This window comes from Henckelia pumila, chromosome 2, assembly GCF_033568475.1.
Source record: "Henckelia pumila isolate YLH828 chromosome 2, ASM3356847v2, whole genome shotgun sequence".
NCBI lineage: Eukaryota > Viridiplantae > Streptophyta > Magnoliopsida > Lamiales > Gesneriaceae > Henckelia > Henckelia pumila.
Window position 1 is genome coordinate 102,503,987 of NC_133121.1, and position 13,713 is coordinate 102,517,699.

Here is a 13,713-nt window from a genome sequence, read left to right on the forward strand (position 1 = left end):
CCTGGAATTGAGAAATGATAGCTGAGTTAGTATCAATCTTAGATTTTTCCTTGTCTATGTTGGGCCTAAGATTGATCTCTTCCTCTTTTACCCAAGAGGCGGAGGGTTGACTTGATGAGTTATCCACATCAATTGTTGCTTCATCCAGATCATCAAAAACTGATGATAGATTAGCACTTGTTTCTTGAGTTTTAGATTCCTCAACATCTTGTTTCACAACCGGTGGTTGTATTTCTTGTTCTTGTAAAACCAATGGTTTTAGCATATCTTGTTTATAAGAAACCAATGGTTTCTCTATAGCCTTCACAATTGGCCCTTGAATAGCAGCTCATAGTTGGGTTTGAGCTTGCATACATTCTGTAATTCGATTAGATACTTTGATTCGATCAGCTTGTTGTAACCTGCCGGCCATTTTAGCATTAATGGCTAACTAGTTGAACTCGTTTTGAAGCAACCCAAGGTGTTCCCTGAGATGCCTCTGCATTTTCATGATGGAATCCACGTCACTGCCTTCCATCTCTTTTTAAGAAATATGCAAGAATATTTTCATGAGATTTAATAATAACAATATCAAAAATATAATTTTGACATAATGCTTGCCAACTTAATAACCTAGCTTTCTCCGGTTTAGATTCAATCTTATTTCTTAGGAAAGCTTTTACCTGAGTGTTATCAACCTTCAGCGTGAATTTTTTAGAAAGTAAAAATAATGGCCATTTTTCAAAAACCCTTTTAACTGCATAAAATTCCTTCTCATTGATATGCCATCTGATGGCCTCAGATTCTAAAAAAATACCGCTACAGTATCTGCATGGTATTTCTCCATCCGGGGGGTGATCTTGGTAAGGACTGCTGCCCACCATTCGTCACTGGCATCTGTAAATAACACCAGATCATCTTCATCTACGGGTATAACCATTTTTGGGAGATTATTACATATCTCCTTTAATTGGTTTACCCCTTTATTGAGATCTAATGTCTCTGATGCTATTCTCATAGCTGACGTCCAATTATCTATAAGATCTTATCTGTTTTTTAAGTCCAAAAGATCAAGATGTATCGGGTCACCGTCTTTCCATAAGGAGTTTGATGTAGTGGTATCTTACTCCTTCTTGATCTGGTTCCTGCTGGATGTGAATTTTCTCCAACATGAAACTCACTATGTGGTTCTTCTGTTTTAACCACATATCTTGGGGATTCCCTATGAGTTGTTCACCCTCAGGGGAATTCATTTTTAGATCTACTACTTTGAGATTCGCAAAAAAATCCGCAAGATCTTGTAGATCTTCGAGATTTAATCTTTCTAAAGTAGTCATCTGATAGTGTTTTTCTCTGACACTGATTTTATAAGATTAATCATCATTTCATCATCAGTTAAAGGTTTTTGAACCATTTTGGTTTTACCTTTCTGATGTAACAAAGGTTCGGTACCAAACGAGAGTGGTAACCTTCCTCCTGTGTTTCCTTTTTTAGAACCAGAAGTGTGTTCTAGATTTATGATTTTAGTTTGAAGATCCTTTAGCGTTCCAAGAATTTTTTCTTGTTTCTTAAGGATTTCTTCAATCTGCTGAGGTATTTCATACAGCTGTTTGCTGTAATATTGTACCGTCTTTTGAATTTCTCTAAGATCTCCGAAGAGTTTAGAGGAATCTGGGGTAATCTCTAAAAATTGAGAGTTAGAAATCATCTTTCTTTATCCCTTCAAAATTGAGAGCATTAATCACAACCTGTCGTAAGTAATCTATTGTGAACATATTGACTTGTTTATAGGATTTTATATAAATAAAATCCTCTTGATTCAAACCTTCATTTGAAGTCAGTTTTTGTAAAAAATCTTCTCCTCAACAAAGTAAAGTATGAATTAACGAATAATATAAAGTCTGAATAATTAACCTAAAGCTCTGATACCATTTTTATGGATAATTCAAAGTACCATAATTGAGCACAATCATTGCATAAATGAAGTACATAAATGTATAAACTGGGTACAAGAATTAAACATTGGATTTGACCAAGTTTGGTGGTCCTAGGGAGTTTTAAGAAAGAATTTTTATTGTAGGGATTTATAAAAAAATTAGGTTTGGGTTTAGGGATTTATTCACAATTCACTCTTAATCTTTTGTGTAAGTTTAATAATCAATAATAATTGGATAATACAAGTACAAGTAATTATCAATTTCATTTTCTTATCGAGTTCAATTTGTTTTGATACACGAACTATTGATAAAATGTTAAATTAATACACGAATTGTTAAAAATGATTTTGTAACGCCCCAGATTCGACGACTATCTTCACTGTATCAAGACGGATCTTTCCAGCGTGCTTATGTCCTCACTCACACGCACCCTGAGAAACTTCACAGGGGTCACCCATCCTATAATTGTCTCAAGTCAAACACGCTTAACTTTGGAGTTCTTATGTGATGAGCTCCCGAAAAGAAGATGCACCTTCGTGATATGAGTAATAACTATCAAATCTTCTAAGTCTTTCTTAACTGTGTAGTATCATACCTACACAGTCTCAAAATCCCTCTCATTCCGTTCATTCATATATCCCTTCGCCTAGAAGCCTGCCAGGAGCCGCTCATTGTCCGTGCAACCTCTTGGCACCGGCGATCACTTCCCGCCCTCTTCAGCCCCGGGCGTCACATGCCCACCAGCTTCCGTCTGGTTCATCCCCGAACCATAACGTACTAAGAGAGGTCGCCTTTGATACCAACTGTAATGCCTCAAATTCGACGACTATTCTCACTGTATCAAGACAGGTCTTTCCAGCGTCACCCTGAGAAACTTCCCGGTGGGTCACCTATCCTATAATTGCCCCAAGTCAAACATGCTTAACTTTAGAGTTCTTATGTGATGAGCTCTCGAAAGGAAGATGTACCTTCGTAATATGAGTAGTAACAATCAAATCTTTTAAGCCCTCCTTCACTGTGCAGTCTCATACCTACACAGTCTCAGAATCCCTCTCATTCTGGTACATGATCAGTTCATTCATGTCTCCCTTCTCCTAGAAGCCTACCAGGACCCGCTCATTGTCCGTGCAACCTCTTGGCAACGACGATCACTCCCCGCCCTCTTCAGCCCCAGGCCTCACAGATTTAATTGGTGCATGATCAAATTATAAAATCAATTTTACCATTTACTTAAATTATTTTAAAGTTCAATATTTTAAAAAATTCAAATAAATACACATTATATTTTTCAAATTTATTTTATTGATTATAATTGTAGGCATAAATTTATATTTATTTACATTAATTATATATTATAATAAAAAGATCGTACTCGTCATACAAAAAAAATTTATAAATATTATATAATACAAGCATGCACATACACACATATAACAATTGATAAATTATATATTCCAAAATAACATATATTTAAAATAATTATAAATATATAATAAAATGAATTTTTTTTCTTTTTACCATTGTAATAATATTATTTTTATATTAATAAAATTACAATTCATCAATAAATCATAACAAAACTAAAATATAATTTATTAAATTATACAAATATTACAAAATATATATTTTATATCTAAATATTTAACTAAAAATACAATTTAAAAAATCACGTAATTTATCAGAAATATCTAAACCAAGTACAAAATTTTTCGACAATCATAGTCGTTCAAATCGAGACAATAAACAAAATCCACATTATGTGTTGTTGTTGCTCCGTTCTCCACATGCCACCGAATTTTTTTTCCAATTATATATGTATATATATATGATATGAAAATCCCAAATTGAATATTTTTTAGGATGGATGATATAATTTTTTTTATAGTATTGTAAATATTGATTTATTTTTACAATGTTAATCAATAAAATAATTTTAATAGCGAAATATATATAGTTAAATTTAATAATAATATTGGACTTAAAAACAATTTAAGTAAAGAACAAAATTGACTTTTGATTTTAATCATATGCTAATTAAATTATTTTCAATAGTTCATATATCAATTTGATATTTTATCGCTAATTTTTGTTTTAGGCACTAATTTATGTAAAAGATAAAACATTGATTTATTATTTTTTGTTTTGTTTAATAATTTTCTCAAATTCTATAATAAAATCAGTGTCATATATCATTATATTATCAAATATATTGATTTATTTGTGTTATATTTATGCATCTTTCATCGTCATATCTTTGAGTCAAGCGGTCCAACAGAGTACTATTTATCGAATTATAATATTTTATATTGGTCAAGTTTTAAAGCGGTGATGGAAACTAATTTAGTGAAATAAGTATGTATTACATTAAATAATGATAATAATTTATATAAGTAAAACAAATATAATTTTTTTATTGAACCCTCGATTTTTTATTTTTCTCTAATTGTAAATCAACGAGATAATTATGACTAAATGTTTTTACGAATAATTAAATAAGATCTTGATAACTTATTAAAATTTTAAGAAGAAATATAAGAGAAAAGTGGATAGGAAGGTTAGAGAAAAAATAGAATAGTCGATTAAGATAAAAAAAAGAGTAACACTTCTATGAAACGGTTTTATCCGTGAAACGGGTCAATTATACCCATATTTATAATAATAAGTAATACTTTTTACATAAATTATAATATTTTTTTATGGATAACCCATATAAAAGATCCGTCTCATAAATATGACCCTTGAGACCGTCTCATACAAGTTTTTGCCTAAAAAAAATACGTGAGTTAAGTTTTGAGGCAATAATATATATTAAAGAATATCATGTCGTACTTCGTAGATATAAAATCACGAAACATATGAAATATATTTATATAGATTGGGTCTTTTGTGAGATAGTTTAACGGATAATAATTCGTAAGTCGGATCAACTCTAGTCATATTTACAATAAAAAAATAATATTTTTTACATAAAAAATTAATATTTTTTAATTGATAATCCAAATAGTAGATCCGTCTCACAAAATCGACTCGTCAGAGCGTCTCACACAAATTTTTGTGATTTATAAAAGGGAATATCTTTCTTTTTAAATTCGATAAAAGGAAAACCTAAAACCCAACATTTTATTTATACAAAAATGAAGAGAGTGTTGATTTTTTTAAAAAAAGATTTTGGATTTTTTTAAAAATATATTTTGTGTGTTTTTACTAGATTGCATTAAATCTAAAAAACTGGTGGCTAGGTGGGATGCTGAATTCAACTGGTACAAAAGTGATTATAATAAAAAAATTAATATTAAAAATAATGTATTTATAAAAAATATTACTCATTTTTTAAATTTTCATTAACACAATCTTTATTATTTTTCTCCATATTTATTAGTTTATTATTATTATTATTAGTAGTTTAATCAGTAGGACGAAACACTTCGAGAAAGACATCATTTGTCGAAAAAAGGCCCTTCACCTACCACATACCCCTAACCCCCCACCCGCTAGACACGTGTCGCTTCACAAGGGCAACTTCGTCTTAAAAAAAATTTCTGGTCCCACATCGAAACACGTGACAAGCAGTAAATGGGTCACGACAGGTAACAATGGTTTAGCGGAGAATTCCCTTCACGCCTTCCAGAAAGTTCTTGGAATTTCTGGCCAAGAATCGTCCATAGATCTACGGCTTAGAATCCGACACGTGTAGCGGAGGCCACGTGATCATCCGACGTAGCACCCGTATTTGCACCGAAATTGATACGGCCCTTTTCATTGTTTGCTAGGCCTTTCCCACTTTCCAGTTTTCACACAAATTTCAGTTGTCGTTTCTAGAAATCGATAGAAGAGCAGAAACCACGGGGAGAGTACTGATATTTTGCTCCAGTGCTGCCAAGAATTTTGGTGGGGAATGAATCTACATGCGGAAGGAGTGGGAGAAAGTGTGAGAATGGGGAATGAGAGAGTGGCGTTGATGTGGGGGTATTTACCGGGTGCGTTGCCGCAAAGGTCGCCGCTTCTTTCGCCGGTGCCGGTGCGGTTGCCTCCCGACGCTGGGAATTCTTGGAAGGATGTTTGTGGCGGCGGCTGTGGTTTTGCCATGGCCATTTCAGGTCTTTTTTTTTTTTTTTTTTTTTTTTTTTGCCTTTTTTCCCCCTCACGGATATAAAAAATTCTTTTGGGGGATTTTCATTTTTTCTGATTTTCTTTCAAATTTTGCCTCAGGTTACTGAATGCCTAGTTTATTTTCTTCAGTTTCTGTACGATCTTTTTCTGTTTTTCCAAGATCTTTGTCTATATTTTTGTGGGAAGCTTAACAAGATAGAATTTTGTTTGCATTTTTAGCATCAAACTTCATTGAACTCTTCAAAATGCAGGCCTCAAGATATACGTGTACTATCATATGTCTGGGTTTTACAATTGAGGTTCATTTCCAAAGTTTATATTTCAAAAATTTGCGATTGAAGTCAACGGGACTCCTGTAAAAATTTAGTTGATACATGGATGAAAATCTTGGATGTAGCGACCCGTTGTTTACCCAAACTTTTACTGAATACAGTTTAATTATATTTTTTTAATCTTTATTTTCTGACTTGAAATCTACTACTGTAAATGTTTGGACTTGTAATCTTGCGAAATTGATGGTGGTAGATTCTGGGAAGCTCATTACATGGGGATCTACAGACGATTTAGGCCAAAGCTACGTAACATCAGGAAAACATGGGGTAGTGCGACATCTTGTTTTGAATTTGTTGATTTGCCCTCTTCACTTTCTTCTCTTATTAATCTGTGTATTCCTTTGATAATTTTTAAGGAAATTCCAGAGCCTTTTCCACTTCCTGCAGAGGCCTCAATAGCTGAAGCTGCTGCTGGTTGGGCGCATTGTGTAGCTGTAACAGGTAGTCTTAATCTGATTTTCAGTATTGAAGTAGTGAACAAAGTGGGACTTAATTTGCCTATAGTTCTCTCTTTATCAGGTAATGAACGTATATTAAAGTTTAAAGCAAAGCACACAAGTATATTCTTAAGAATTTAGATGTATGGGTGAAATTATATCACAGACCATCAAGTATGAACAAAGATAAGAAGAAATATTCATTGGTTGACTGGAAAAGATGTATGTATTACATTGAGTTTCATCCTAAATTCACTAACGCAGATATTAGGCAGATTTTTAAGTGCCTCTACATGTCCCCTGCTGAACCCATTTTTAGTTGGTTTCGGAAATGCAATAACATGATTGTTGATAACTTTATAGTGGATTAAAGTAAAATGAATCCCGGATGACCTTTGCATGTAATAGTTTTTCTTGGTTCGTATATTTCTGTTGCATCATATACCGACTCAGCACAAATGGTCAAAAGCAGAGGGTGCGGAAGTTTACACTTGGGGGTGGAAAGAATGTGTTCCTTCTGGAAAGGTATTTGGCGACCCTGCAACAGGATTAAACACAGAGAAGGACGGCTTTGAGAAACACAGCTTATTGTTGCCTGAGCAAGGTAATTCCTGTCTTGTCTCAGTGGCATTGCTGTAAAAAGTCTTGCATTCAAGTTACGAGGACTAAAATGTTGACGAGTGGCTCCATTATAGCGAGCCCTCGGTCTCAGGGGTCAAAATCCGGTGGTGGGACAGCGTCTGGTGGAGATATGAAAGGTGGGGATGAAACTACGAAACGAAGAAGAATATCCCCGGCTAAACAGGTTGCTGAAAGCTCAACATCTGGTGATGAAACTCTCTCAGCATTTCCATGCTTGGTGACACTTAACCAAGGTGTAAGGATAGCTACCGTTGCTGCTGGTGGTCGACATACTTTAGCATTGTCAGGTAAATTGTTGTCACATTATTTCATTGCAACGTGGTGCTCTGGGAATTTAACAACAGGAGAGCTGTTATCTTGTATCTTTTTCCGAAGTTTCAGATGTAGGACAGGTGTGGGGTTGGGGCTATGGTGGTGAAGGACAGCTGGGATTGGGTTCTCGAATCAGAATGGTGTCCTCTCCTCATCCCGTGCCGTGCATTGATTCGTCCTTCTCCAAAGATCGTTCCATGGCCCTTTCTCGTGGAAGCATGGGTTCAGAGGGTCAAGGTTTTAGAGTTCCTGGAAGTTATGTAATAGCCATTGCATGTGGAGGTCGACATAGTGCAGTAATTACAGGTGAGGGTTTATCACATTTTCTGTCGTACACTGCCTGCTTTGAACTTCACTGTATCATGACTAAGCTAAACAATTTTTTAAAAAAAAATCTTATTACTCACTAGTCATTGCTATTAATTATGCGATATTTTTTCATGATGTAATTTTTTTTTAACAGATGCTGGTGCAATATTAACTTTTGGTTGGGGATTGTACGGACAGGTGAGATCTCAGCTTACTTGTGATTTTCAAATGAGTTTTATTTCGTCTTGTTAGTTTGTTTACTTCCCACATATACAAATAGAAATCTAAAATGACAATATGTGTATAAGGTTTTGCTCATAACGGATTAGCTCTTGACTGTGATCTCTTTTGAGACTCGGAGATTATACATCAGAATCTTTTGAATAATATACATGTAGTTAAAATAATAACTTTTGTTTTCAAGCAGCGACGGTTGTCATTTACAGTTTCTGTGAGTTATATAGAAGATAGTCGGATTATTTTGACTTCGTTTCTATCATCAATTTGTGAGGCTTAGACATACTATTCATTTCTATCATATATTCACTGTTTCCCCCTCATCATTTGACTAAATACATATATTGGCTGCCCCTCGAACTCTTCAGCTGATGTTGATATGACAAGTGAGTGTGGTTCAAACAATATGTTTGGTTTGTTATTTTGGTCTATTTATCAACTCTATTCTCATTATTTGGCATGGCCGATTCAGTACAATTGTCTTCTGATAATATACTTTTGTTTTCATGATGCAGTGTGGTCAAGGAAGTACTGATGATGAACTAAGTCCAACTTGTGTATCTTCCTTACTTGGCATCAAGATAGAAGGGGTAGCGGCGGGACTTTGGCACACTGTCTGCATATCTGCTGATGGTGATGTTTATGCTTTTGGGGGGAATCAATTTGGTCAGTTAGGAACTGGCTCAGATCAAGCTGAGGTAATGTTGCAACTTGATTTTGATTGAATTGCAAACTTCAAAGAGATGCATAACATGCCTTCCGATAAATGTGACTCCCGATACTTGATGCATAATCACCCACTGATGAAAGGGATGTATGAATTTTACTATGGATTTCCAACAATATTGTTGTCTCGTTAGAAATTTTACTAATTAGAAATTAGAAATATTACTTCTAAAATAACTAATTACGGATTCACATTTCTTGCCGCTCTCTTAATTCTGGTCATGAATTATTTTTTTATTTCTTGACTCACAACTAATTCAGTATTACTTTTTGTTGAAATGCTTTCAGACTTTGCCTCGACTACTGGATGCTCCATCTTTGGAAAATGTAAATGCGAAAACTGTATCTTGCGGAGCTCGCCATTCTGCAATTGTCTCAGGTATGTAAATCAGCAAGCAAGTAAAGGTCCTGTAGAAATCTTGAAGATTCTTGTATGGAAGGATTTTTTTCATTGTTTTCTCTTTCAAGTGAATTATAAAGATGTAATCCACAGTGTTCAGGAAATGTTCCATGATGGTGCTGTCGGAAATTATAGGACATCCGGAACAATTTCGGATATAAAATAAAATTTATTTTTATTCAAATCAAACTACAGCGGAATTTCCCCAACAGGTGCCACATATGTCAACTGCTGCAAGCATTATAGATTTTACATGATTCAAATTTTTTTACATGATTCAAACTGACGTAAATTTTTCCTGCTCGAAGGTAATAATAGCGACGTCAAGTACATCCAAAGAAGTTTCAACTTGATAACCATTAAAATTAATTCTGATTGTCCTCGTTAACTCCCAACTCGAATGAAATATGCATTCAAATACTTCCTTCCTTGACTGCTGGAACACATGTAAAAGAACTACATTTGTGTTAGTTTGAAGGATTGATTTAATGAGAAACTGAACTTCTAATTCCATACGAGTCAACTCTGTGTTGAAAACTTAGTAACTTTCCTGGGATTCGCAGCCCAATAATTTTCATTCTATCAAGAAATTTTTGTTCTATTTTTCTTTGATCACGGATTTGAAATCGTTGGAATTTTTTAGTAACATGATGAAATAGTTGTCACTGGAGAGAATTTAACTGCATGGCATACACATTCTCCTACACATTGTTAAAAACAAGCTGTCGTGATGCCACTGTTAAAGTTTAAGGTCATGAGAATTTGGAACGGACAAGTGATGCATTTCGATCTCTTCAGGAAGTAAAGAAGATCAAAAGCAGGCCAAATCCTTGTTAAATTGAATATGTACTCATACTCTAGAACAATATTCAAGCTTCTTGTCTGATTGATGTCTAGTCATTCAAGCTTCTTGTCTGATTAACGTCTAGTCCAATCGATTCATTTAATCAGCAGCATATGCTTGCGTGTGATCACGATCACATTCTGTAGATTCATTTCTCACTGGTGGTGCCTTTCTGATTCACTAACTGTTTCTATTCACTTTGTATAGAGGATGGAAAAACATTTTGTTGGGGTTGGAACAAGTATGGTCAGGTACGTTCTCCCACTTTTGGCCTGGTATACAAGGATCAGACTATATAATAACAACAATTTTCCTGCACATATGTAGCATATGGTGTATTTAATTCCATATGCAAGGGTTCTACACAGTTTATCATTTCAACAACAAATATAGATAACATAGTTACACATTTACATTGCAATATAACTAGTTTTTTACATGAACCTGCAGCTTGGATTAGGCGATGTGATCGATCGCAATATCCCTTGCCAAGTTTCAACAGACGGATGCATCTCGAAAAACGTGGCATGTGGCTGGTGGCACACTCTACTGCTCGCCGAATCACCAGATTGAATATCTTTCTCCTGGTCGCCACAGTTTTGATAGATTAGAAGTTTCCTCTTCATTGTCATTAACATATGTCCAAGTTCTATGTATATGTATGTACGGACAGTAGCTTGTATACATACATACACACTTGTATTCAATTGATGATGACTCCTTAGTGGTTGAGGCCTGTTACATTTTAACAATTCCACTGTGCTGATAAATGCTTCTGCTACTTTGCATTGATCAGCCATGCCATGTACATTGTGTTATGTATATATATATGCCGCCAGGCTCGGTAGGATTGCTTGTAAATATTTCTTGCTAGAGTAAGAGAGTAAACCCACAGATTTTGTTTTCCTTTTAGCTAGGTTGTTTTGTTTGACAACTCTCCTCTCCACTCTTCTTTTCCTTCTTTTCTTTCTCTTTCTTTTTCTCTTTTTTTTTTCCACGAAACAACATGTTCACCATAAAATTCGATATTATCTTTTGAACATTATTATCAGACATTAATATCGAATGAATTTAAACCGTGGATACAGATAGACGAGCTCGACTCCTCCCTATTTAGATGTTCTTTGAGGCATTACCTATACATGTAGAATCTCATTTATCTTCCTATTACGCTTACTATTAATTATCTATTTCTACTATAAATCTTTTACTATAAAAGGGTGAATGGAGGGCAAAATTTTTTTTATTGTGTATTGTCATAATCGCCCAAATTTTGTTCATTAGAGTGTTAAATGCAAGGGATATTTTTGAGAATTGCATGAAAATTAGAAGGACATTTGAGGAAGCACAATAATTTCTCTCTCTCCCTCTATGGATTAATGAGTTAATAATAGAGTTTGTATTTATTGTTAATAATTGAATTTGTTTTTATTGTGTCTTATTTTTTGTTGGGATCGGTTCAGAGGGTAGAGGGGGGGTGAATACACTCTGAAACTTATTTTCTTTCTTTTCAAAATGATCAAGTGAAGTTTAGTTCACTTAATCTGTTTTCTCAACTTCTAAAACGGTTTGAACAACTTAAATAGTGCGGAAATAGTTCAGAGGTTTTAGTGATGCAAAGGCAAGTTATAACACGATGTATGAGCAATATATAAGATAAATATGCAGTAAAGACTAAGGCACGATTTATGGAAGTTCGAAGGCTTAATCCTTCTACGTCTCCCCTTCTTCCACTTAGGAAGGAATTCACTAGAAGACTTTGGTTATTACAACGTCTTGCAATACACCCACTTCAGACTTAGGACTTATCCAATGTCTAATCCGAAACTCCTAGATTTACACAGATAAGATTCTCAGTTCTTATCAGACTGGTGGAAGCTTTCAGAGTAGCTTCAAGTCTCTTCAATAATGAATACAGTCCGATTGAGCTTCTCAAACTGCAGAGCGGTCGAGAGGCTTGGAAACCCTAGGATGATCCTTGAAGATCAGATATGTAAACTGTAGGCGAGGGTTTATTTGAGCAGCAAGTGAATGATCTTGTAAGTGTGCTCAAGTATTGCTTCAGTATATCAGATGAGGACTTCTGATAGTATTCAAGTGATTGAGTTGATTGAGATTTTTCGTGTTGCTTGTCTTCTTGTCACTTCTTGAGCAATCTTCCCTTTATATAGGTCAATCATCAACGTCTTTATTTTGAACGTTCTGATGTTGCATTGAATGCACATTTAATGCTTCATAAATGCATTGATGATTCTACATGAAGATCGTACACTTCTTTAAATGCAGACAACTTCCAGGGTCCAAAACTGGTATAAACGGTCGAATGCTTTATCTGTAGTCATTCTGCGTTTTTGCCATTTTAGTGCAACCTGTTGTCTCGATGCAAGAGTCAACAGATCTTCTGATACGCCGGTTCTGCTTTTGATAAAAGATCTTGCAATGAACGTCTTGTCTCAAGTATTTGTCTTGAGATATCTTGATAAGCAGTTGGCATTCTACCGGTAGATAGATTTATCCTCTGCTGGTTTGAATAACCAGTCGATAGGCTTGTGACTGCAACCGGTCGAGAGACAAAGGCGGTTGACAAGCTTCCGGTAGATAACTTGAAGGGTTTAGACGGTTGCGGTAGGAGTTGTAGTAGATTCCTGAAATACAAAAGATTGGCAGCACATTCCTATACAATGAGTTGTTGTTTGTTATCACCAAAATGTCGGATTCAACAATTTCCCCCTTTTTGGTGATCACAAAACTTAAGTGCTCCGAAAGCAATATGAAAGCATTAAAATGAACTTCATTGAGAGAATGAATTTCATTAATTACAATAAGCATTTTTATTACACCTACTGAAGAAAAACAAAATGAGATACAGCTGCGATAAGTAAAGAAGAGACAAGTTGTTCATCTTTTGAACCAACTGGCTCCTCCTGACCTATCGCCTTCTTTTCTTCTTCTGTCGGCTTCTTCCTTTCTTCTGGATTCTTCTTCACGTCTTCTTGCCTCTGCTGCTCTTCGTTGCTCTTCTTCCCCCTTTTTGGCATCACCTTGGTTGAGTCGAAGGACGATCTCAGTGAGTTGAGTGCCAAGGTAGGCTTGCATAGTATCAATTTTTGCATCTAGTTGAGCAATTAGAGTAGCTTGCATAGTGTCCATCCGATCATTCAACTGCCTATGAAGGCGGTTTTCGGATTTGACAACTTTTTCGGAGACGGTAGAGAGCGTTTTGATTTGAGTGTGATGATGGGCAGTGATCTCTTTGGACAGATGAGCAAGGTCTCTAGACACGGTCTCAAAATGCCGAATCATCGTCTTGCGTGAATTGTCAACCCATGAGGATGTGTTTGTGATGTCTTGTGAAAAGGATCGAACTGTTTGCAGGAGCTCATGAAGCCTATTCATCAATGTGTGATCCAGAGCTGCTGCCATGGCTTCAATATATGAGTCATCAATC

General features: G+C 35.1%; 1 protein-coding gene across 4 annotated transcripts; it reads left to right on the forward strand.

Annotated features, from left to right (window-relative positions):
* Window positions 1-5,702: 5,702 nt before the first annotated feature.
* On the forward strand, window positions 5,703-11,098 carry LOC140881765 (ultraviolet-B receptor UVR8). 4 transcript variants are annotated; one of them, XM_073287325.1, is made up of 11 exons: window positions 5,703-6,013; window positions 6,552-6,625; window positions 6,715-6,799; window positions 7,265-7,399; window positions 7,491-7,724; window positions 7,813-8,055; window positions 8,213-8,256; window positions 8,811-8,993; window positions 9,310-9,400; window positions 10,473-10,516; window positions 10,716-11,098. In XM_073287325.1, the coding sequence occupies exons 1-11, from the start codon at window positions 5,812-5,814 to the stop codon at window positions 10,836-10,838; spliced, it is 1,458 nt and encodes a 485-aa protein (XP_073143426.1). In that variant the 5' UTR covers window positions 5,703-5,811; the 3' UTR covers window positions 10,839-11,098. The 4 variants fall into 4 exon arrangements, with proteins under 4 accessions (XP_073143426.1, XP_073143428.1, XP_073143427.1 ...); XM_073287327.1 differs by having other exon boundaries at window positions 7,819-8,055; XM_073287326.1 differs by having other exon boundaries at window positions 7,268-7,399.
* Window positions 11,099-13,713: the final 2,615 nt, after the last annotated feature.

Excerpts from the sequence above, each read along its gene's own strand:
- LOC140881765 (XM_073287325.1), top strand. The coding sequence starts at position 5,812 with ATGAATCTACATGCGGAAGGAGTGGGAGAAAGTGTGAGAATGGGGAAT. Across the intron at positions 8,257-8,810 it reads GTTGGGGATTGTACGGACAG|TGTGGTCAAGGAAGTACTGA; the intron begins GTGAGATCTCAG and ends TTCATGATGCAG. Across the intron at positions 8,994-9,309 it reads CTGGCTCAGATCAAGCTGAG|ACTTTGCCTCGACTACTGGA; the intron begins GTAATGTTGCAA and ends AAATGCTTTCAG.